The 22,254-nt window shown below is 41.5% G+C and overlaps 1 protein-coding gene across 7 annotated transcripts in view; it reads left to right on the forward strand.

Annotated features, from left to right (window-relative positions):
* Positions 1 to 22,254, forward strand: part of MYO1B (myosin IB) — a 202,047-nt gene that overhangs the window by 61,864 nt on the left and 117,929 nt on the right. The window contains exon 1 of one of the 7 annotated variants that reach the window (XM_066189585.1): positions 2,753 to 2,898. The exons of 3 other annotated variants lie outside the window; for them this stretch is intronic. In XM_066189585.1, the coding sequence (XP_066045682.1) occupies positions 2,833 to 2,898 (66 nt within the window). In that variant the 5' untranslated portion in view covers positions 2,753 to 2,832. Of the gene's footprint in view, positions 1 to 2,752; positions 2,899 to 3,186; positions 3,328 to 22,254 lie in introns of those variants that run through there. 3 more of the 7 variants (XM_066189584.1, XM_066189586.1, XM_066189590.1) reach the window with 3 other exon arrangements.

Genomic DNA, 22,254 nt, shown 5'->3' on the forward strand with positions numbered 1-22,254 from the left:
GCGCTGCGGGCCCGATGGCATCCCTGAGGACTCCGGGTTCCCCCAAAAGCCGCGGAGGCACCGGTGTCCCCACGGCCCGAGCTGTGCTCAGGGAAGGCCGGTGGAAAGGCAAAGGACGGTGCTTGGAGGAGTTGGGCAGTGGAACAAAGTGTCTTGTGGCTTAGAATCACAGAGGTTGGACAGCACCTCCAAGAACATCGAGTCTAACATATGACTAAACATCACCATATCAACGTAAAACCCGCTGTCAATATTCAACACCTTCAGGAATGGTGGCTCCACCACTTCCCTGGGCAGGCTTAGCCACCCTTTCCATGAAAAAATTCTTCCTGATGTTCAACCTGAACGTCCCCTGGTGCAGCTCAAGACTAACTTAAGACTCTGCTCAGACCTGCCCTCTGTCCTTCAGGTTCCAGCAAGCATAGGAGGCTGGTTAGCTTGCGTGGACCACATCGGAACAGCGAATTAGTAATTTGAGGACCACCCAGGAAATAACATTGATTAGCAATGTGATTTTGTGCTGTCAGTAGGGGGAACTATTGCACTGTATTTCTTTTAAATAAATATTGGTAACTATTTTTCTTTTTGCATTAAGCACTCGTTTTATTAGCATCCTTAACAACTGCTGTCTATAATGATGAGAAGACAGGTAGTTCATACCATTGCAACAAAACAAGATGGTACTAGGTTTTCAATTTCCTTTTTGCTCGCTGTTTCACTGCTTAATCTAGAAAATAATCTGTGTGGTGAAGTGGTTGATGTTAAGACAATACAATGTTTCCTATTATCTGATGGAAGCATCTGTTCAGGCTTGCTTCAGGAGGCCATAAAGCCTGAAGTTCAGCTAGGTGATCTCAAAATCCATGGTAATCAGAGGTCATTCTTCATCTGAGGTTTGGAGATCAGTTTCTGGGAAGATGGTTCCCCTTCCCTTTTCCCTCCTTTTTCTCACCACTTCCTGGCAGGTAGAGCAGGGAAGGCAGGTCAGTGGCTGGGATGGGGACCAGCTGTGGAGCCAGCTGTTGGGGGTGCAGAATGCTGGATGTGAGCCATGGCTGTGGAGGTGAGAGAACAGGGGTATGATCCTCACAGCAAGGGGTGCAGGAGAATGGATGGAGTCACTTGTGATGTTACAGTGAGTCGCGGACCTCTGGGGCTTGGGAGGAGCTCGTTGGACAATGAGGAAGGGAAGGGCGCTTACTTTGAGAGAGGGGAATAAAGAGGATTGTGGTCGTAGGGCGTTAGATTTGGGTTATCAAAGGCATTGAGGTGTGGCTGGGTGTGAAAAGGCCTGAGGCGTGCAGGGACAGCCTGAGCCTGAATCTGGGGACTGTTTGAGGACCACAGGTGGGAGAGGAGGGTGTGGAGCAGCAGAGCTGTCAGGGTGGTGGAGGTTGAGGGGTTCTGTTCTGAGCCTGAAGCAGAGCTCAGCTCTGTGCTCTTGGACAAGGGTTGGGGGCATGTTAGCACACTGTGAAGGATGTGATGGTGTTTGGAGGTGTGAGGGAAACTGTTGTGGAGCAGGACTGAGATAAGAAAGAGATGATCTAGGTCAGTTCAGGTAAGCTCTGGAGGAGATCTGTGTGGATAGGATCCTGAAAGAGATGGCTTGAGGCGTGTGGTGGATACTGCTGGTCTAGCACAGGAGGAGGCTGTGAAGGAGGCAGTGCCTGGGCTGAAAGGAGAAGTTTAGGGACAAGGAGTTGTGGCTCACACTTGTTGGAGGAGTTCAGTGAGCACACACAGGCCAGGCCAGGAAAGGTTGAAACCGCCATTGGGTTTGATGAGTCAAAGTTAGTTTTCACTGTGTTATGTTTCATTCCATTTCACCCAGCATATCGGTGTTTTAGCACTGGTCAGAGCAGGAGAACAAGGAGCAAGTGTCTACATCATGTGGGCTGTTTAGGGGAAGAAAAGGTCTCAAGCGACAGAGAAGGAATTCAGGACATAGTAATTTTCTCATCAAAAGTTCACAATGTTTTTTCTAGGAACGCTGAGCCAATTTATTACTTTGATCTCTCTGACCAACCTGTAATCAAGGTTACCATCTCTCATGTTTGGCCCCATGTCATTATACTCCTTGACTAATCTTTAATTAGAGCATGTGTCATCTGTCTTTTACATAAAGGAGACATTCAGCTTGTACATGCTCTACATGTGTTATATCTTGAATTTGAACTGTTCATAGCTTTTTTTTGTGCATTCAGAACATGGACTTCTCGTCTCAGTGAGGTGAATAAACACTGTAATTGTGAGAAGTTGTCCTGCTGACAGTGTAGTTCCTTCTAGTCAGCACAGCATAAATCAGTAGTTGTGTGTGCAGGTCACATCCTGTACTATCCTCTGTTTGGAGAAAAAAGACAGGAACAGCAATGTTGACCTAAAGTTACGTGTTATAATAATCTATTTATGAATGCTGGAAAGAACTCCTATTTCTGTGTTTGTATGTAGCTAAAAGAATGGTCATTATGCCTAGAAAAAGAGAGTTTTGGCTCTTTGGTGATTCTTAATTGCTGAAATACTTAACTGCTTTCCCCCTTCCAGTAAGAAGTGAATTGTATGTGCAGATGTATAAATCCATATAAAGATGTGGGGTGACAGAGATACTGCTGAAGGCAATCTTGGCCCTGATGCATTGCAGCTGTATTAATTACCAAAGAGTGGGAACATCCTTGCCCTCGGAGCTAGGGGTGTGATAAGAGAGTGAGTTAACTGGTAGAGTGGTCACTTGGTGTCTGCTGGCTGTGCTGTGAGGAGGGAGAGACAGGAGGTTTTATGAGGGGCAGACATGGTTAGGTGGCCATGCTGGGGATGGGAAGGAGCTAGCCAGAGATGCAAAAGGAAGGGGGAAAGAGCCAGAGTTGTGTGGAGCTGCCCGTGGGAGGCTTCATAGAAAAGGTATGAGAGACTTTTCAATATCAAGGTGCTGATGCTTGAAGCCTTCTTTGGTATCACTTTTACCTCCTCTGTCATAAAGATACATATCTTTCCCAAATTCAATGTGATATCAACTAGAAGAAATTAACTTGCCACAGGGAGAATAATGAGAAATAAGGAATTATAGAAAATGAAGTTTTCTTCCACTGGCTTGGGCTCAGGTCTCTGCTTTCAGGGTGGTTTGGCCTTTTGAGACTGCAGTCTCTGGCTTTGCTTTTTTTGGTAGGTGCAGGTAGAGTGACTGCCTGGTAGTGCACAAGCAGGTCAGGATGAATGACCTGTAGGTAGATGACTTCTGTCCTTTTTGCTGCCCTGGCCCTAACGGAGGGTCCATGTCCATCCCTGCTACTGAGGAGAGGATCTTCTACACCAGTTCACAGCAAGGTCAAGGTGAGAGGTTCTGTTCAGCTGGGACAGTAGGAATTTTCATCTCTTATTGTCTTTGAACAACAGGTGTATTGTTTTGATGCATGCATTTTTCATCACTTTATCTCTTGATATCATATTTGCAATTTTGCACTGGGTGCTTCAATGTGTATCCTGGGAAAACCTGGAGGTATTTAGTCTCAAAAGATTTGTGTAGTTCTGGTGAGATTTTTCTTAAGAAGAAAGAAGACTGTGCATCTTGTAGAAGTTAAGGCCAGTGCCACTTGGGGTCCTACAGTCACCATGCAAACTTCTACAGTGGCAAAATTAAGGTAGGAAGAAATTACATTAAAGGCCTCAATTCCACCAGAGTGCCTGTCTGTCATTGCTTATGGAAAGAACATGTGCAGAGAAATGAAGGAAGCATGGAAAGAATTGAGGATAAAGGCAGCAGTTTAGAAGAGGCAGGAGAAGGTGAGAAATTCTGGGAACCTTGTATTAATTACCTTGTAGTATAAATTAAAAATTGCGTATGTGGAACACTACTGTAAATAAACTTTACCTTGTTTGTCTGCTCCAGTCATCATTTTTTCAGCAGTTTTCAGCTCTTACCATGTGTGATTGATTTAATCTGTCCACTTCTTGAATGATATAATGCAAATTTGAGTTTTACTTTTCCTGAGTTACTCTAGAGTCAGCTTTCCTTTTTTGGTTGTGATTATGTAAATTGTTAGGAATGCTGGTAGTGTTATTTTAGCAGGCTTTTTCATTCAGTATAGTCTGTGGGAGCTCAGGAAGCTTTTCTCTTATACAACAGCTTCCCTGACAATTGGTAATGATCACTTTTTGTTCGTGCAGATCTTGAAGACTTTAAGATGAGTGGTTTCCAAAGTAGAGTGTGAGAAAGGAATACAAAATCAGTGTTAGTCAGTGAATGCTGTGGGTTTTTATATGTGTACCTGTGAAGTAGAGCTTGGAGGGTAAAATGAAGACTTGCTGTTGCAACTTGGTTAGTACATAGGTCAGTGTTGGCTGGACAAGAGAAAAGAGAATTTTTTTCATAGTTAGCTCACTTGAGACCTGTGCTGTCAATAGTTGCTGGAGTTCTTACTGCCTTCCTTGCCTAGGGTCAAGATGACCATTCATAATGGTAACTTCTGAGCATACTTAAGGACATTTTCATTTTGTAGTCTCTTAGAGGAGTCCGTGCGTTTTTTAAAGCCTGCTAGCATATGCTAATTGCAAAAACCAATTGCAATTTGGAAGCCAAACAGTGACTTCCAAACACAAAGATCAATAATTTTAGAATTAATAATGTATTGTGGACTGAGAAGATAACTTGGTTAATTAATTTAATGAAGTGTTTTCACAAAGGGAGCAATTAAACTCAAATCTGATCATCTCTGCTTGATAATGCTTAAAATATGATATACCCAAGTAATAGGTTTTAACTCTGATGGTACCAAGAGGACTTCTTGATTTATGTTACTCTCTGAACCTCCTTATTCTGGTATTCTTTGTATAACAAAGCACACATCTTCAGAAGTAATGTCAGCTTTTTGCTTGGCTAGGCAATAAGACACCCACAAATCTGAAGCAGTTGTACAGTTGATCGTAAATATCTTTTTGGCTATCACGAGCAGGATGGCAATCCCACACCTGTTATGGACTCATTGTCTTCCTTCTGGGTTGCACAAGAAGTGGTATTTGATTGGATGCTTCTATCCTTGTCCAGCCTTCTATAAAAAACCCCAGGTCAGACGAGATTTTATTTCTGTAAACCTGCTTTTTTTTTGGATCTCAGCCTCTCAGCATGCTGTAGATAAGGAGCCTTGTGGTGGGAAATTTAGCTGCAAATTGGCATATTTCCTGTTCAGTGCAATTGTCATAGCAGCAGGGAAGGAGGAGCATCATGGATGAGTGTAGCTGTCCTTTATTTTGTAAATTTCTGAATTTCCTAGGGGCTTTTTATAGGATGTTTCAAAATTTTCAGATGAAACAACTTTTTAGTACAATCAGTTAATACCAGAAACAAATATGGGTTTGTTTTCACTGGGAGACAATTGGGATGACAAAAATAACTGAGACTGTATATGGAAATTTAATGCTGGAAGTTGTTCTGTTGATGCAAGCAATACTCATATTGTTCCCTTGCCTTCGCAAGGAGAAAGAAAAGTGATTTCTAGGGCTGGCTAACGTGAGGTGAAATGCCAGCACATGAGAAAGCAGCTTGTGGCCACAAAAGGAATTGAGGAAAGCAAAAGCTCAATTCTTTGATCAGTTTGTGATTATCAAGTTCTTGTCTTGCACTGCCTCTGAAACTGCTCTGGTCATGAGGCTCCTGTAGAGTGGGATGGGTGTTCTTCTATTTCCCCTGAAGGAACAGATTTGAGGTTCAAGGAGTTCATTTGCTTGTTCACTGCAGCATGGCCACTCAGGCAGTTCAGCATCAGAGTCCAGGAGTTTGTGCTTAACAGGAAGAAGTGATGATGTCTGATACAAGCAGAAGAAATCAAAGCCCAGTTGTCATCCTAGGAAAAGCTGAGGGCCTTTGTCTTTGGGCATAATGACGCTTTCATTCCTAGTCTGGTTGAAGTGGCATAGCTTCAGCTGTGGGACTAAGTACATCCTCCCTCTGTAGGACTCTCAAGCAGACTGCAGTTTCAGGATTGCAGGAGTCTGCTGGGAGAGGAAAAGCGAGAATATGTCTGGGTTCCCTCAGTCCATTTAGGAAAGTACAGCAGGCCTTTGAGTCCTGCTGAGTGCTTTAAATACTGGCTTAATGATTTATTTGCAATTCAGTGCATGAATTTGAAGGGGAGGGTGACGTTTGCAGCAGGAAATCCTCCCTGAAACTGGAGCGTGTTGTTTGAGATGTGCTCTGGGTTAGAGCAGGCTGAGACTCCGAAATTGGAGAGTCCCAAATCAGAATTGGGTTGGGTCTGGAGTGGGCAGCAGGCTCTGAACAAAGGTGGGTATGGGCAGCACAACTTGATTGGCATCACTTGGACACCCACAAATTCTGGGTGTGTAAAAGACTGCACAGAAATTCTGAGGATGTATTCCTCAGCTTGGCTTCTAACTGCTGCCCAGATTTCATTTTAAGTGCATTTAGGATCTTGCCTTGAATTAAAAATGAGGCTAAGGTTTGTGTTGCTATGATGCCTTGTGGGTGACAATCAACTCCTGCCTTGCTGTTGCTGCTCTGCACACACTGTGGCTGTGTCGGGTGGATGGGTCACGGGAAGGAACTGCTCGAGTATTTATTTCTGCATCTGTCCTTGGCAGGCCTTTGTGTGCAGGGGAGCATCCCAGCAAGCAGTCTGCTGTTCGATTCCCACTGGTGAACAGGAATTAAAACAGGGCTTTTCCGCTTCCACCCTAAGTGTCTAGTAATGTAAATACAGCCAAAATATGAAAATGGTGGTACTATGTTAAAATATAGGCCATAAATCCCTTATTTCCTGATATCCTTTGAATATTTTATAATTTCTAATACTTAATGACATGTATTTATCACAATTTTCAATGCTTTGAACACAGAATAAAGAATTCCTTTTTGTATCGTTTGTCTAATTGGTTCTAAAACCAACATCAGTGGAAATCTGTGATCTCAATTTTCCTCTTCTCCTCTAGTTCAGGGTCCCCATCATCAGCCTGGTGAGAATCTGCAAGTGAGACTTTCAGGCAGACAACCTTGATGGTGAGGCCGTCTAGACCAGTGGTTTTCAAGGTTTTTGTGAGGCCTGCTAAACTTGTTGGAAAAAATCTGAGAACTGCCTAACCTCTTTGGGGAAAAAATGAATCACAAATGCATTGTGGAGTGCTGCCACAGTAGTTATCATTTACAATCAAAATAATGAGGCAAAGCTTTTGAATTACTATAATTTTTCCAGTGCTGATTTTGTTTAGTTCTTTCCATACCAAGGAAGGTACAGATATCTTCTAAAAACATCTTACTCTGAGTATAGTTGTTTTACTCCGTGAGGGTTTATGACCTACTTGTGACCCAGAGCCTGAGAAATGCTGCACCAACACTACAGCAGTGCAGATAGTTTTAGTGGTGTAAGTTATCTTTTGTCAAAAAAGAAACCACTGGGTTCTCTGAACTCCTGAGAAGTGAGCAAGAGGTTCTCAGTTAAATTCTTGTGGTATTTTTTTTTTTCAAACTTTGTTTTACAAACCCTGTGTTGCTGTTTTTTAAGGTGCTTCTACTGAAAAGGAAATAACCTAATGCTGCGTTTGAACGCATGGCACGGTCACAGCACTGGGAGGTGCTGGGCACTGAGCGAGGTGGAGAGATGTTATTGAAGGCTGAAGTATTTTGTAGTACATGGCCCTGTTTGCGGCTTCTTCCCTTGATGCCCTAGAAACTGAACAGGCAGCTGAGGGGTTTTGCCCAGCCTGCTTGGAGAGGTGGCTGCCCAGTGGCTCCATGCATGGCACAGCTGTGGGGGCATGAGCCCTGGGGTGCCTCAGAAAGGACCTGCACAAACCCTTGAGGGAGGGAGGCACAGCTGGAGTCTGTGTGCTGCACACTTTGAAGGCTGCATCTTATGAAGTGCTGTTTCCTTTGTGTACAAATATTTTTTTCTTTAAATGGAGCCTGTTGAAGCCAGGAGTGTAAGTGCACTCCTGAAACGAGGGGACTGCCCTGTCTGAGGAAGCCAGTGATCTCTGCGCCTTGGTGACTCTGGTGTCACCAGCTACCAGGACAAGCTGTTCATATAAAAATAAAAAAGTTTACATGTCTAAGTGTTTCAAGAATATTTAGCAATAGGAATTAATTATGAACGCAGACTTAAATGGCCATACTCAGCTGATGAGAAGGACAATCTTGATGCGTAGTGTTAAGTTTTGCATACTTCTGCAGTTAGATTTGAATCTTCTGTCTCAAGCTCACTGCCAGTGTTGTGTAAATCATACCATATGTTAGGCATCTTCAAAAGAAAACTGAACAAACCACACAGTAATTAAAGTGGGTTTCTTGAAAAATCAGACTTTTTTTGCTTATTTGAAGATATGTTGCTTTGCAGTTCTGCTGAGAACAAGTATCTTTACATTGCTTTGTGGGCTTCATGTTTTTTTCTCAATAGGAGAATAATTTTTCTGAATAAATGCAGAATCTATGGTCTTTGTGCCATGCCCATTAGAATTAAGAGGGGAAACAACTCTGAAGGGAATTCCCAAATTCAGCATATTATAGCTAGGGGACAGCACAGCCTGCTGCTGCCGTCTTGAAACTTTTCCGGTTTCATCACTCTGAAAAGATATGTCTGTTGATAAGTTTAATGAGGCTCTCATGTTACAGGAGGTTGTGTGCTGATGTGGGACTTGGGTGGTGACTCAGAGGTGGCAGCATTTTCATGTATGCATTTGTTTTCAAGCACTGTGGTTGTGTTGCTGAGTTCACCAAGGTAAATACTGTGTTCTCCATGTGGCTTTCTTTACCAAACCCGAGTGTTGTGCAAGGTAATGAGTAATTAGCAAGGAGGCAGCTATAAAGAGTTATCCTGATGTAGTTACCAACATTAAAAGGACTGTGTTGCTATTCAAAAAGATCCTGTTGAGGAAGACATTACCTGAAATTAGGCTCTACTTCATATTTCAGAAAGAAAATAGTTGGATACAGAATCCCAGAATAATTTGGGTTGCAAAGGATATTAAAGACCATCTAGTTCCAATACTCAGCCATGGGCACGAACAACTTGCATTAGAGCAGGTTACTCAGAGCTCCAGCCAACCTGGCCTGGAACACAGCCAGGGATGGGGCATCCACAGCTTCTCTGGGCAGCCTGTTCCAGTGTCTCACTGCCCTCACAGTAAAGAATTTCTTCCTACTATCTCCTCTAAATCTGCCCTCTTTCAGTTTAAAACTGTTACCCTTCATCTTACCACAACACTCCCTGATAAGAGTCCCTCCCCATCTAATCTGTAGGATCCCCATAGGTGCTGGCAGGCTGCTATAGGCTCTGCCTGGAGCCTTTTCTTCTCTAGGCTGAGCAACCCCAACTCTCTCTGCCTGTCCTCACAGGGAAAATGCTCCAGCCCCCAATCATCTTCATGGCACTCCTCTGGACCTGTTTGACACAGCCTTTTTCCAAAGCAGATTTTCCTCCCATAGCTACTTCTACTTGCCTAAACATTGGCTTGGCTTGGCTTCATTGTCTGCCAGCTGGGTAGGACATGGAGGATCTCTTGAAATGACGCCAAAGTAACGGGTGTTATGAGGTGTGTTTAATTCCAGCACATTGTAAAGCAAGCTGTGTCTCGCCCTGAGATTCAGGCTATCCAAGGAGTTGTTATCCGTGAAAACATGAGATCAGTATTTCTCCCATCAGTTGCAAATAGCCTTTCTGAATATGGAAAATTGGTCAAAGAGAATGCTGCTTGGAAAAGGTGCTTCAAGCAGTCCAGGAGCAAGGGCAAGATTCAAATCGTAGAAGACCTTTTCTTTCATCAGCGTTCAGGTTTGTCTGTGTCACAGTATCTTCCAGATCACAGCACTAAGCACTTCTCCACTGTAATAAAATATTTCACTTATTCTAGTACTTTAGTGTTTTGATATTGTGTGAACAGGGATTTTTCTAATTATGGTTCCTTTTTTGTTCTTATTTAGCATTTATATCTTAATCTCTAGTAGATATTCTTGTTTGATCTGGAGAAGAAAAAAGCATGTTCATAACAGCACAGGTGCTCCAGAGTGGTGAGTTTGTGCATAAGTTTTGCAGAATAGAAGTATTAGATGAATATGTAATGTACTTTATTTCAGTAAAATTTCCCTCTTGCAGTCATTCTTTCCCATTCATCCTATAGCCAGCCTTAGGACTGTTGCCACTTGGATAGTGTGTGTGTAGTGATGATGTTTAGAGACCCTGGCTGTGTTTTGCTAAACATTGTAGGCCTGTCTCAGCCCAAGGGTGCACTATTCAGAGGTAAATGGGTGTGCAGTTGAATAAACACTGGAAATACAGAAAGGGGAGTAGAAGGTGAAAGCGGAGCAGTGATCAGCATTTGAAGCAGTAGTCAAGTTGCTCAGCTGCATCTCTAACTCAAACTTTGTGGCCAAGCCCCTTAGGGGCAGAATTTTTGGCTTTCAGTGGCTCTGTTTCCCTGTCTGGAAATTGCACGTAGCTATATCCACCTGGAAAGTGTGTTTCCTTGCAAGGTTCTTGGTTTTGCGTAGGAATGCCATTGTGATGGCACTGGCAGTATTTTTGTTAATAGGGGCTTGCAGTATGATTAGAACTGTCTTACCAAACTTTTTTTTTTCAAGGAGACTGTGTTATTAAGATCACCATAATATAAACAAATAAATCAGGATATTTGGGTACAGCATAGGTGATTTTATGGATCACCTCTGTCTTCATCTCTTAATTTGTGTTCTTTCCTTCTTTATTTTATTTGTATCCCTGTTACTCTTCTTGGGTTTTGGGGGAGGTGTGCTGTGCCCCTGACACATGGATCCCAAACAGCCCAGGGTTTCTGTTGAAATTCACATTCTGGGATATGATATGTAATGAACCAAGGAAATACTGCTGAGATGAGACCAACAAGTGACTATAGGTGTAATTTGGCAGGTTTAGTACTAGAAATGTTTACAGGCATCTTCTAAACTAGGTTATTTATTATTGTTTGTGTTCACATGGTAGTTTCTACTCAGTGATTGTCTCTTGTGGATTCCAAGATTTCAAGCCTCAACAAACTAAGACAGAAAAAAAAAAAAAAAAAAGAATTTGAATCCTTTTAAAATTAGCATTGGAACAAACTCCTTGTGCATAACTTTCTTAATCCTTCTGTGCAATTTTAACAATTCAGTTTTTCTTGCTTCCTCCCCATTGACCTTGACTATATGGAAAGTATCTTTGAAATATATATTTAAAATAGGGTTTAGAGTCAGAAGCAGACACCCACATATGCTCATCATCTGGAATTTAGTACTTTCATGACAAAACAGGGTGTAGCATAAATCTATTTGGATATAGTATTTTAATTGAGCAAGAGTTGCTTGTAGAAACACTGGTCAAGTTGTGTTGGGGGTTTTTTAATAAAGGAAAAGATGATGCAAGTGCAAATTGTTGTAATGCTGAAATACTGTAGGTGTAGTTTCAATGGAGGAATAATACAATCAGAGTTAATGTCTCTGATATCTCACCTGCTTGTTATTTGAAGGTAGTGAAATACCATTTCCTTGCACATGTTAAAACTTGCCACTGTATTGTTTAACTACTATCAGATGAATATTTAATTTAAAGGAAATACTAAAAAAATCCCAAAGTCGTATTTTTCAGAGCTTTGTCAAACAATGCTCACCTAGAAATTGTGTCTGAGTTCCCCTTAAATTCTCTTGAAGCTCAATAAGAGAAAGCTTGTTAGGATTTTGAGTCTTGCTGTGTATTTAGACAGCTCAGCTCACATCTCTGGCTTGGAGACATCCTGAAGTCCATTACCCATCTTTGTGCTGCTCCTTAGCAAGAATTGATCTAGCCTGGTACCCTGGAAAGCATAGCTTTGTCTTTCGGTACTTCATTTGAACGTACAAGTCTTTTTATGAGCAGGTGGTCTTTCTTGCAGTAAAATCACTCCTTACAAAGCTGTGGAGTGAAATAACAATGAAGTCACAAATATGTAGGAATGTCAAAATGAGAGTGGTAGATAGCCCTCTGCTACTGGAGTGTTTCCAGAATAATATTGAGCTTCTCAGTTGGGACTCCTAAACTGGGTGAACGAACACATACAGTACGGTGTTTATAAATCTAGGCGATGTCAAAGTTTCCGTTGTGGAATGGAGAGTGTGGGATTTGCTAAATCACGTTATTGCTGTGAAGCCTGGTAATGGCTTTTTCTTGTTTCTTTTCTTTCATCACTACACTGAACGCCCTGAGCTATCTGTATAATTATTTCAGGCAGCAATCCACATTGTTAGCTTATTTCCCCTGGGTATGTTTGGTGCATTTTTGAAAGTCGATTTAAAAATTGCATGGACCCATTCAGAGGGATATAGAGCAGTTTCCGTTCAGTTTTGCCTTAGGAGTGTCTCTAGCACTCTGAATTACCAGAGGCACAGAGCTTCTTGGAAGCCTGCTGTGGAGTGGTAGGGCACAGCCCCACAGGAATGGTGGTGTCAACACATCATGGCTCTGGTATTTGATGCTCCAGGTGAAGAATTGCAAGATTGGGAAAAGAAAATCACATAAAAGTAATTCCTGTACTTAGTCATTGAGTCTGTACAGGCAGATACCACTGCTTCCACTTCGTGCATTTGCAGGTGATTGAGCAAGGCAATGGGCACAGCCAGCCTTTGTCACATTTTCAGCTGTTAAATTCACTGAAACTTTAGTTGAGACTGAACTTCTGGTTTTTCTTGTCATTAAATAAAAGCACCTGGAGACTAGAAAGCTGGGTAAAAGCTAAGTTACTAATTTTGTATTTTCCAAACCAGAGCCAGTTGAAGTGGTCACCTCAAATCTGCAAATGTCAAGGCTGCACAGTGTGCTGTGCTCTGTAAATGGCAACTCAATGGCAGTGGCAACTGGTGAGCACACTCCTGGACCTCGCTGTGCCCTGCAGCGACTGGTAGCTACAAAGATCCAGGACTGTGCCCAGTGGCTTGTGTCACAGCTCCTTGGCCACATGTCACCCAAAGGCTTGGAGAGCAATTCCGTAAATCCTGGGAGCACTCGTGTTCAGGCCTGCTGACTTTACAACTGCTGAGCTCAGTGATGACTGAGCTGCTTCCCTCCCACCTACATTTCCTCCTTTCCCAGCTACGAGCTCTGAATCCAAAAATGTGGCATCATTAGAGATGTTCCTGCCAGAGCTACTGTCCCTTGAAACTTTGCCATCTGTAAGGACAAGTCCTGGGCCATTCTGGGTTCAGAGAGAGAAGTCCTCTGAGCAGCTGTTCTCATCTTACAATCCTCAAACACTTCTCCCAGCATTAACTGCTTAGCCAAAAACCTTCTCCCCTGATGCTGTTGTGTGCATTTCCATTTCAGATTGCAGCTCCTGGTGCTTGGTGCTTATGTCGCATGTCACACCTTGCTAGAAAACAGGTGCTGCTTTCTTTCTTTCCTCTCAATTACTCAGGTGCTTGTGTCTGAAGGCCACCATTCGGATTTTCTCCCTTAAATGTCATTACAGCTGGTGGATGCATTGATCTGCATTTCCATATCAGGATTTTTAATGGATTTTTTGTATCTATTTCACCATGGCCTCAGCATTTAGCTTGGGTCTTACCCCTTACTAAAACCAGAAGAACTGTTTTTCATCTTCTACCAGGGAAAAGTGATTTAACATTGGGCTTTTTGTTTGTTAAAGCTCTTCTTGTGATAGCTGTGGAAGTGCTTTATGACTGAGCAGAAAAAGTAGGTAAATACGTTTGGAGTCCAGACATCTGTGCTCTGTTGTTCTGCTGTTATCTTAGAAGACTTGTTCTGATTTTAATTAAACTCCTTGTTTAATTTTAGAAGAAAATGTTTTTCTGTGATCTAATTGTTATAATACATAATTGCCTCAATCAAAAAGTAAGAGGAGGAGTTCAGGAATCCATCTGACTGTGTGTATTGCAACGTGCATGCAAGACTTTGTCTTCTTTGCTGGGTTTACATTTCCTGTGGACACTTGAAATGCAGACCACCACAACAGTTTATCCAGGGTAAAGCTCTGAAGTATCACTGCCTTGCCTGAGGAAAGAGATAATAAGACTGCGCTTTAAAAATATGTGATGATTACTTAATCTTACGAAAGAGTATAAGCAAGCCTCCTGCTGGCCAAGTGTGAGAAACTCCATAGAAATATTTGATTTGATTGTGTGTGTGGTGTAGATGATATTACTGCTAAAATTGGCATCCAGCTTTCTGCTAAATTCCTGCACAACTCTGAAAAAAGCTGTGCAGGAGCACACAGAGTCAGGGCTAGCAGACTGTACAATTAAACACTTTTGCTGATTTACAGGATTCCAGCTCTTGATCAAGATGCAGAATATCTCAGATAATGCCAGATGTCTTGCTGGTTGACTGTTGGATAAACACATACTTCATAAGGATTATTGCTTGGTTTTCATAGTCTTGCATGTTTGACTAACATCCAATCTATGGACCTTGGGATGCTCTTGAAATTTGCCTCTCTAGAGGCTTGGGTTGACTTTGAACTTCAGAGAAACAAGGTTTCCATTGTGTGCAGGTGGTGGAAATATTTTACTGTTTCGTCCATTCTCAGGCTTGTACATTTAGCGAAAGATGTAAGGTCTTCATATTTACAAAGGTATCTATTTTTAAGCCATTTGTAGAATCAAGGAAAATTTTGTGGGAAATTTAATTTCATTGCATTGCTGTGTTGAGGGTAGACTGACTCATGAGTGATAAAATTTTGGATGTGCTTGTAATTCATATAGAGTTGTAATCCAGGCTCATATGATCCCACTGGGACAGAGGTGATTTCTTCTAGTAAATGAGACATCTAGATGGAGTCCACTTTTAAGGACTACACAGCACCAGAGGATACTGCAGGTGGGAAGCCACGCACTCCTGCAGCTCATGGCAAGTAATGCTTCTTAAATGATACACTGGGGCACTCTTCTATGTAACTTGCCATCAGATGACATAAATTCTCTGACAACTCCAAACTACACTGAAGCAAGCATTTTTGGAGTAGACTGCAGTACTGGAGCCAAGCAGTTAATCAGGTGTAACATGAGGTTTTGACGTGATTTACTGCCTATTGGTAGCTTGTACTGGGACTGTATTGTCCTTCCGTATGTACTGTATAATAGTCTTAAGCTGTCCTTAGACAGGACCCTATTGTAAACATTCTGCCTGGCTTAACTGGGATGTCCTGTAAAAAATATGTTAATAAAAACTGAAGTAATTTTAAAGGATCCTATTCCTACTATTTGTGCTTCCCAAACTATTGCCACCAGTAAAGTACAGGCTGTGCTCTTAACTCTTGCTGTGCTGATGATTTGCTGATGCCTGCTAGAGTTGTAGTTCTTGTTTCAAAGCTGATCAGTCATTGTGTACCCTCTCACCTGTCTGCTGTTGTGTCCGAGTTCTCTGCTGCTTTGGCTTGCACCAAAGTGCAGAAGTTACCAGAGAAATAAAGCTTGTGCTTAAGGGGTTCACATAAGTTTATTAAGACTTAATTTATTTCATGTCCCTTCTTGTCTTGGCTTCCTCAGGTCCATGGAGTGAGTTCTGAAGGCAATACTTTATTTATGTTAAAGGACTTAAAACAAGGTAACTTGTGTTTGATATCTCTATTTGCCAGGTCCTTGTAACCTGGAGCTGGCAGGTCACGGTGCAGCAGTAAACCCTTCATGGGGTGCAGTTTTCAGAAGTATGTGCTGAAAAACCTCATTCATTTGGACAACTTTTACTAGACTTTCTGCCTGGGGACAGATCCTGAAAAAGTGAGTTCTTGCAAAGATAGGTGTTCCTTTAAACAGAAGGATGTACTCTGAGGGGTTTAGACGTCCTGAATTTTTTAAAGAAACTGATGCAGAGAGGTGCATACTGAGGGGCTGATCAGAGAAATAACTGCATTTTTTAGGCAGGGTGAGACATTTAGGAGACCCTCAGAGGAGACAGAGACCTGCATGAGGGGCTCTTGTTTCCTAATCCACCTGTAGTTCCTGGAGGAGAAACACCTCAGTTAGAGGGACTTGCAAAGAGTAGCAGTAAGCAGGGAATGATGCTTTGAAGGGATTTCTGGTTCCTCTCTCTCCGCTTCTCACCCCGGAGCTCTGCAATATACAAATCCTCTGGAATATGGCCACCAGGATTTTAGCAGGACCTCAAAGGGACCTGCTGGCAGCTCTAGAGGAACGCATAAATCCCAGTTTGAAACAGCCCACTCCCACATCCATTTTTTAAAAAATACAATAGTGATGTCTTTCCTTTTCTGAGTTAATATGAAATTTTGAATGTAAAGCAGGCATCAGATGTTTTTAGTAAGGATTTGAATTGCCCCCACAGTTGGAAACAATACTTGTATGTTGGGTGGTGGTTTGGGGAGGGAGGAGGGTTGTGTGTGTGCAGCTGTTGAAGGCCATTAAAAAGTGACCTGAGCCCCACTGAGAGCAAGCCTGGCATTAACTGTAAATTGATATACCTGGTCTCAAACACTAATTTCAGATTTCTGCAAGGCAGGGTTTTGCTAAATGTTCTTATTCTAGGTATTCTGGTTACAATAGTCTTTCATGTACTTTTAAAAATAGACTGCACAGCAAGTGATCAGATGTTGGTACAACTTAATAATTGAAGAGTTAATCCTTCAAATCTGAAACAGAGGAATGAATTCCCCTGATGTATTTCCAGCATAGCAGTTTATTTAAAATTTATCTTAAAAATAAATAAGGAAATAAAGAAGGACAGTTTAGGTTACTAAAGGAAAAATTATTTTTCTTGGTCGATTTTTAAATTAAGACATTTATGTTGTTGTTGCTCTGGTAAATGTTTATCACTGAATGCTACAAGACCTGCTATTGTGATTGTGCTGCTTAAGGTTCTAGCAGAGCTTGGGAAAAAAAATTGGCAGACAAAAGGATGATGGGTTCTGACTTAGATTTGAAAGAAGCTTGCAAGCAAATGTACCGTGACGCAAACTCTGCTTCCTTAGTTCTGGCATTTTTTTTTTCTTCCCCTTGATCTGACTAATTTAAAATTGCTGCAGTGAACTTTAAAAGATGGGTGTGGCGGGTGTTTTCTAGGCATTGGTAACAAAACTGAAGTTACTTGATCAGGACAGGGGAGCTGGGCATCTGAGGTAACGTGTTTGCACGGAGACAATTCCTTGTAAAATCCCAGATACGGTGCCTCACTATTGCAGTGGGGACAAAGCAGAGGAGTTTACCTCTGCTAACAGGGATGGTGCTTGTGTGGGGCTGAGGGGACAGTGGCAGAGACTCAGCATCAGTGCAATTCTTCAGGAAAAAGTTAACAGTGTGGAGGTGGCAGAGAGCTACAGGCAGCTAAATCCTTCAAACAGCCTGAAGATGGTGGCAGCTGTCTGGCTGGCAGGGCTGGCTCTGTAGCTTGCCTGCGTTTGCAGTTGCCTGAGTGCTGCCACGTGTGCAGGAGCTGCCAGAAAGATTTGGGAGATAAAAAGCCATATTCTTGGGTTCGTGGAAGTGCTTAGGTTTTTTTTAAGGCCACAGTTATTATTTCTTTTGATTTCTGTGAGTAGGATAAGTTCCAATGGCTCTGGAAGCAGCTGTGCAGGACAGCGTTCACCTCTTTTCAATGGGAATATAGAGGTGATGAGTTAGTGTGTACCTTTTGTGTGTGCTTATAAGATTTTTATTATTGTTGTATTATTATTATCAATTATTTATTTTTATTTATGTTGCCTTTTTTTTTTTTTTTGCTGTTGGCTTAATGAAAACACAAGGGATGGAACTTAATTTTTGCCATCTAACTTCTGTCTTCAAAGCAGCAACACCAAAAGCAATCATGTAACATTGCATGTAAATGAGCTACTTTGAGGTGAAATACAAATTGCTTGTTTTCAATAAAAAAAGGCTCTTGCTCTCCCTTAACTTTCTGTTTTTCAGCTCCTGTCTGCGCTGGTTTGTATGGGAGTTGCACAACTTATTTCCAGCAAGGGAAAGCTGAATGTTTTCCTGTTCATGTAGAAAGGTGATGAGCCGTGGCCCACAGAATACCATCTATTCACTCAAAGGTGTTGGTCATGGTAGTCATGTCTTGCAAAAATTTTTGCCCTAACTTGTATCTAAATTTTTCGTTGTTGCAGTTCAGATTCATCATTTGTTTCCCTCCCCAAGCCAGTGAGATTCAGGAAGGAGTTGTGGCAGAAGGTTAAAACCTGTTGTATGGCTCGGTATTTAAGCTGCGTGCCTTTTGCATACAGTAAAAGCATCAGGGATTAATGAAAGCATTTTAATGGATTTCTGTGTTCCTGGATCATAGCAGAACCATGAGATCACTATGGATAGCCTGACTACCAGATTTTCAGGCTGGGTAGTGGTCCTCTATATTATTGAGTAGAGTTTTTCAATGCATTTGAAAAATTACCTGGTAAATGAATGGTGGTTTTATGTTCTCCCCCTTTTTTTTTTAATACTGTGTGAGGTACACAGTAAGGTTGATCAAAATAACTTTGATAAATACAGAATTAACCTTAAGTTTAATTACAGGTTCATGTGCCTTCTATCCTTTTTCTGAAAAAGTCAAGCCACTGTAAAATGTCATTTCACACCACCTGTACTCTCTGGATTCACATTCATTCCCAAGTGATGATAAAAATGTGCCAATAAATACACCTAAGAAACACCACCAAAGTAAGATAATCATCCTGTTTGTTTGAAGATAAGGTCAGAAGACCAGTTACATCTACCAGTGACATGTAGGTTGTCTCTTAGCATGTAGAACAATTGCTCTGTATGATGCCTGGAGCCAGACTGCTTAGTGCACTGAAAGGTGATGTAAAAAAAGGCTGGAAGGGTAGGACAGAGCATGGGCTTGGCCATGAGCGGTTTGTGATCCCTCTGCAGCCGCTGTGTTTCGGTAAAGCAATTTAGACTAAGCTGAATCGGAAATACGTTAATATTTCTAGTCATTCTTTTAACAGCCTTAATATATTGACCTGATTTATGATCCCTCATCAGATTTCTCTAAGGAGAAGCTGTAGGAAGCCTCCTCTACCATGGATCTTGAGGAGTACAGGGACCATGCTTTGGGCTGGACAAAGGGAGTTTCTTTTATCGTGTATCTCGTATGCCATACATGTATCTTATCCATGTGGCTTTACACAGCCTGATTATAAAAATACTGCGATCTGAATTACCTTTATTATGTCACCAAAAATCCAATGCAGAAGGCTTGGAAGTCAAAGATTCTCACAACTTCCCTGCCACAAGTCCAGTATAGCATTTTGAGTGTGGTGGGCATTGATTCTGAATGCAAGACCAGAAAGCTGTTACTTAATGTTGCTAATAAATTTATTGATGAAATGTCACCATGTGGATCACTGTCATGCATGCAAAAAATAAAATCAGTGTGCATGGCTTCATCTCCTTCTAAGTGATAGGGACCCCAACTTCTCTCTTAGTAATGAGACCCCTTAACTTCATTCTAGCATTTTCCCTGGGCCTTAGGCTGAGTTTCATATGGTTCCTTGAAAGTGCTCTGCACTGCTGGAGGGAGCCATAAGGAGTATTTAATGCAGATGTAAATCAGAAGCAGCAGAACACAATAGCCCTGTTCATTGCTCTGTTTATAAAGTCATTAAAAATATGAGAAGAGTGACTTCAAAAGAGCAGAATGAGCAGAACATGTCCAAACTCCATTAGAAACTGGACAAACTGGATAGAAATTCACATTTTCTTGGAGTGATAATTGTTTGTTATAGGGACCATATGGAGCTTGACAAGAATAGCTGAGATGAGACTAACGGTTTTAGACATGAGCTTTCTTTAACCAATCATCAAATTGGTTAATGGCCTTTTTCCCCCACCATAATCAAGATAAAGCAGCTGCAGTGAAACACTGCAGTGGATAACGCTAGGAAAGACTTTCCATGTGGATGTAAGTTTGTTCATTTTGCAATGACAGCAAAATGTCCAACATTGTTCTAAAGAAAAGGGCAACACCTGCCTTTAGGCAGACCTTGGTTAGTGGATTGCAATTCTTTGTACAATCTTTGACTGTTTGCAAAAGATTCAGGGTGTACAAAAATGCAGGCCTGGAGCATGCAAGATTCAATACACAGCCCTGTTCCCAACAGACTGTTTCAGGGAACTGGGGAGAATTCACATCTAATTACTACTATACGCTTTTTTTTTTCTTCTTCAGTTTTCCTGATTTAGTTTCAAAGCGTAGAAAACACAATTTCCCCAGTCTTTTGATTGCCCAAGTAATTTTGATTGTTAAAATACATTTTGTATAATTTCTCCACTTAGCCTTACAGTGCCCCCTTTGAACATCTCTTTTAATTTTACTGAATCAAGCTATGATTTTGCTGGCTTAAAATATCCAAGACTGAATGCCAGTAGCAATGTGTTTGGCTACTGCCTTACTCTAGTTCTGCCAACGCAGGAACTCCCTAGGCTATTCACTCCTGATTTTTTTAAACTTTTTTTTTTTTGGGGGGGGGATCAAACCTTAAAATGAGAGAGGCATGATTCATTGTTGGTTGTGATTGACTTTCAGACTCATTTATCAACACATGTTTCTTCGTCTATGCAAAAATAGTACATAGGAGACCCAAAATATTGGGAAAAAAAAAACCGTGCTTGCTTTAGCAATGAGAAGAGAAGGGATTGGAATTGGCTCAGCCTGGAAATGTAATGGTGGTGAATAGTAAGCCTTGCAGATAGTGTTTACAGCTGTAGAGGATGTTTTCTTGTAATCTCATTCTTGCCTTTATAGTTATTACACAGAATAAGTTATTCTGTTTGCTCAGGAGATGTCTGTGTTTGGCATCCTGCGGAGTGGGAATACGTAATGCTTTTTTCATTTCCTAGGAAGCATACACTTTGAAGGAAGAGAACAAGACAATGTTTAGCACATCCTTTGTGCCAGTAAAATGAGTTACCATACATTACTGTTGTGTTAGAAAGCAGCTATAGCTAAGTGATTAACAAGGGAAGAGGCAGGGGAAGGAAATGCTGCTCAAGTTTTCTTAACACAGAGACTGGAAGAGAACAAGCAAATGAGCAAGATTTTTCTTTTTTAAACAAACAAAACACCAAACAAGCTTGTTTTTTGGTTTACTTTTTAAGTGCCTGAACTGAAAAAATGTGATATCTAAGTTCAGCTATCAACCTTACTTTAAAAAAAAAAAAATATATATATATATATATATATATATATATATATATATAAGGCGGGACTATAGGAATGTATGGTGTCCCTAGTTAAAATTACTAACTGTTGTAATATTAGATTAAATGGGTGATTATATCTCAAAACATCAACTCTAAGGGAACACCTGCAGCGAGGAGTAAAAGATGACTTCAGCTCGTGGTAGGAGTCCTTGTTATGCTCCATTCCACCCTGACTGTGCTCTTGGCCCTATCAAAGGTGGTTCAAGAGTCGGTCTGGGGCTCCCAGCCACAGTTCCAGCTGCTGTAGCTGGTGTTCTCCTAAGCTAACAAGTTTAGCTGGCATCTGGAAAAAGGGATGCTCTTCCTTTCCTTTCTTTTTTTTTTTTTTTTTGGCTTCAGCTTTATTTCTGAGAATAATATGGGAAAATACAAGTTGAGGGGAGCAATTTTCTCAGCTGTGCCATGGTCTTCTGCTGAAGAGGACCGAGGAACTGTGTGTCCTGAAGGAAAAAATTTCTATTTCAGTGATAAGTGGGTGTTCTTTTGTTGGATAACAGTGTGCTGGTGAAATTAATATGAAGCAGTGGTATGATCCTGCACTGTGCCTGGGCTTCAGGAAGCTGCCCTTGCTACATGCTTTTTCTGAAGTACAGAGATAAAATAGTTCTAAACCGAATGCCCTGAAACGTGTGTTTGTTTTAAAATATCCATGTAAAGTGGACAAAGGCTGATTATGGTAACAATGAGGTTTCCATCACATCTTTCTGTAAATAGCTTGGAATCTGAGCTTCGTGGTGTGTTGTATTTGGAGTGGTGGCAGATAAGAAGAGCATCAGAAAAAACCCTAGGCTTTCCTGAGGAAGTGTTAATACAGCTGCAGGATCAAACAAAAAAGGTGATGTCCTTCATCACCTGAAACGTGCAAAGCTCCAGGGTAAGTGCATGATTTGCAGGAAGCAGTTTATTCACTGAGTAGGAATTCTACCAAATTTCCCAGAAGTTTGTTTAGACTGAGGACTGAAAAAGCAATAAGGATAGCTGGCTGCAGAATTATCTTCAGTATCACTGGCAAGTAAGAGTGCACTTGCCCCCTAGCTAGTTGAATCTTGCTTGCAGAGGGTAGGGTTTTGTTTCTGCAGATTGCTGGACATATTAATTGCTATTTC

Source organism: Chamaea fasciata, unplaced genomic scaffold (genome assembly GCF_029207755.1).
Source record: "Chamaea fasciata isolate MVZ Bird 193981 ecotype frontalis unplaced genomic scaffold, bChaFas1.0.hap1 SCAF_8, whole genome shotgun sequence".
NCBI lineage: Eukaryota > Metazoa > Chordata > Aves > Passeriformes > Sylviidae > Chamaea > Chamaea fasciata.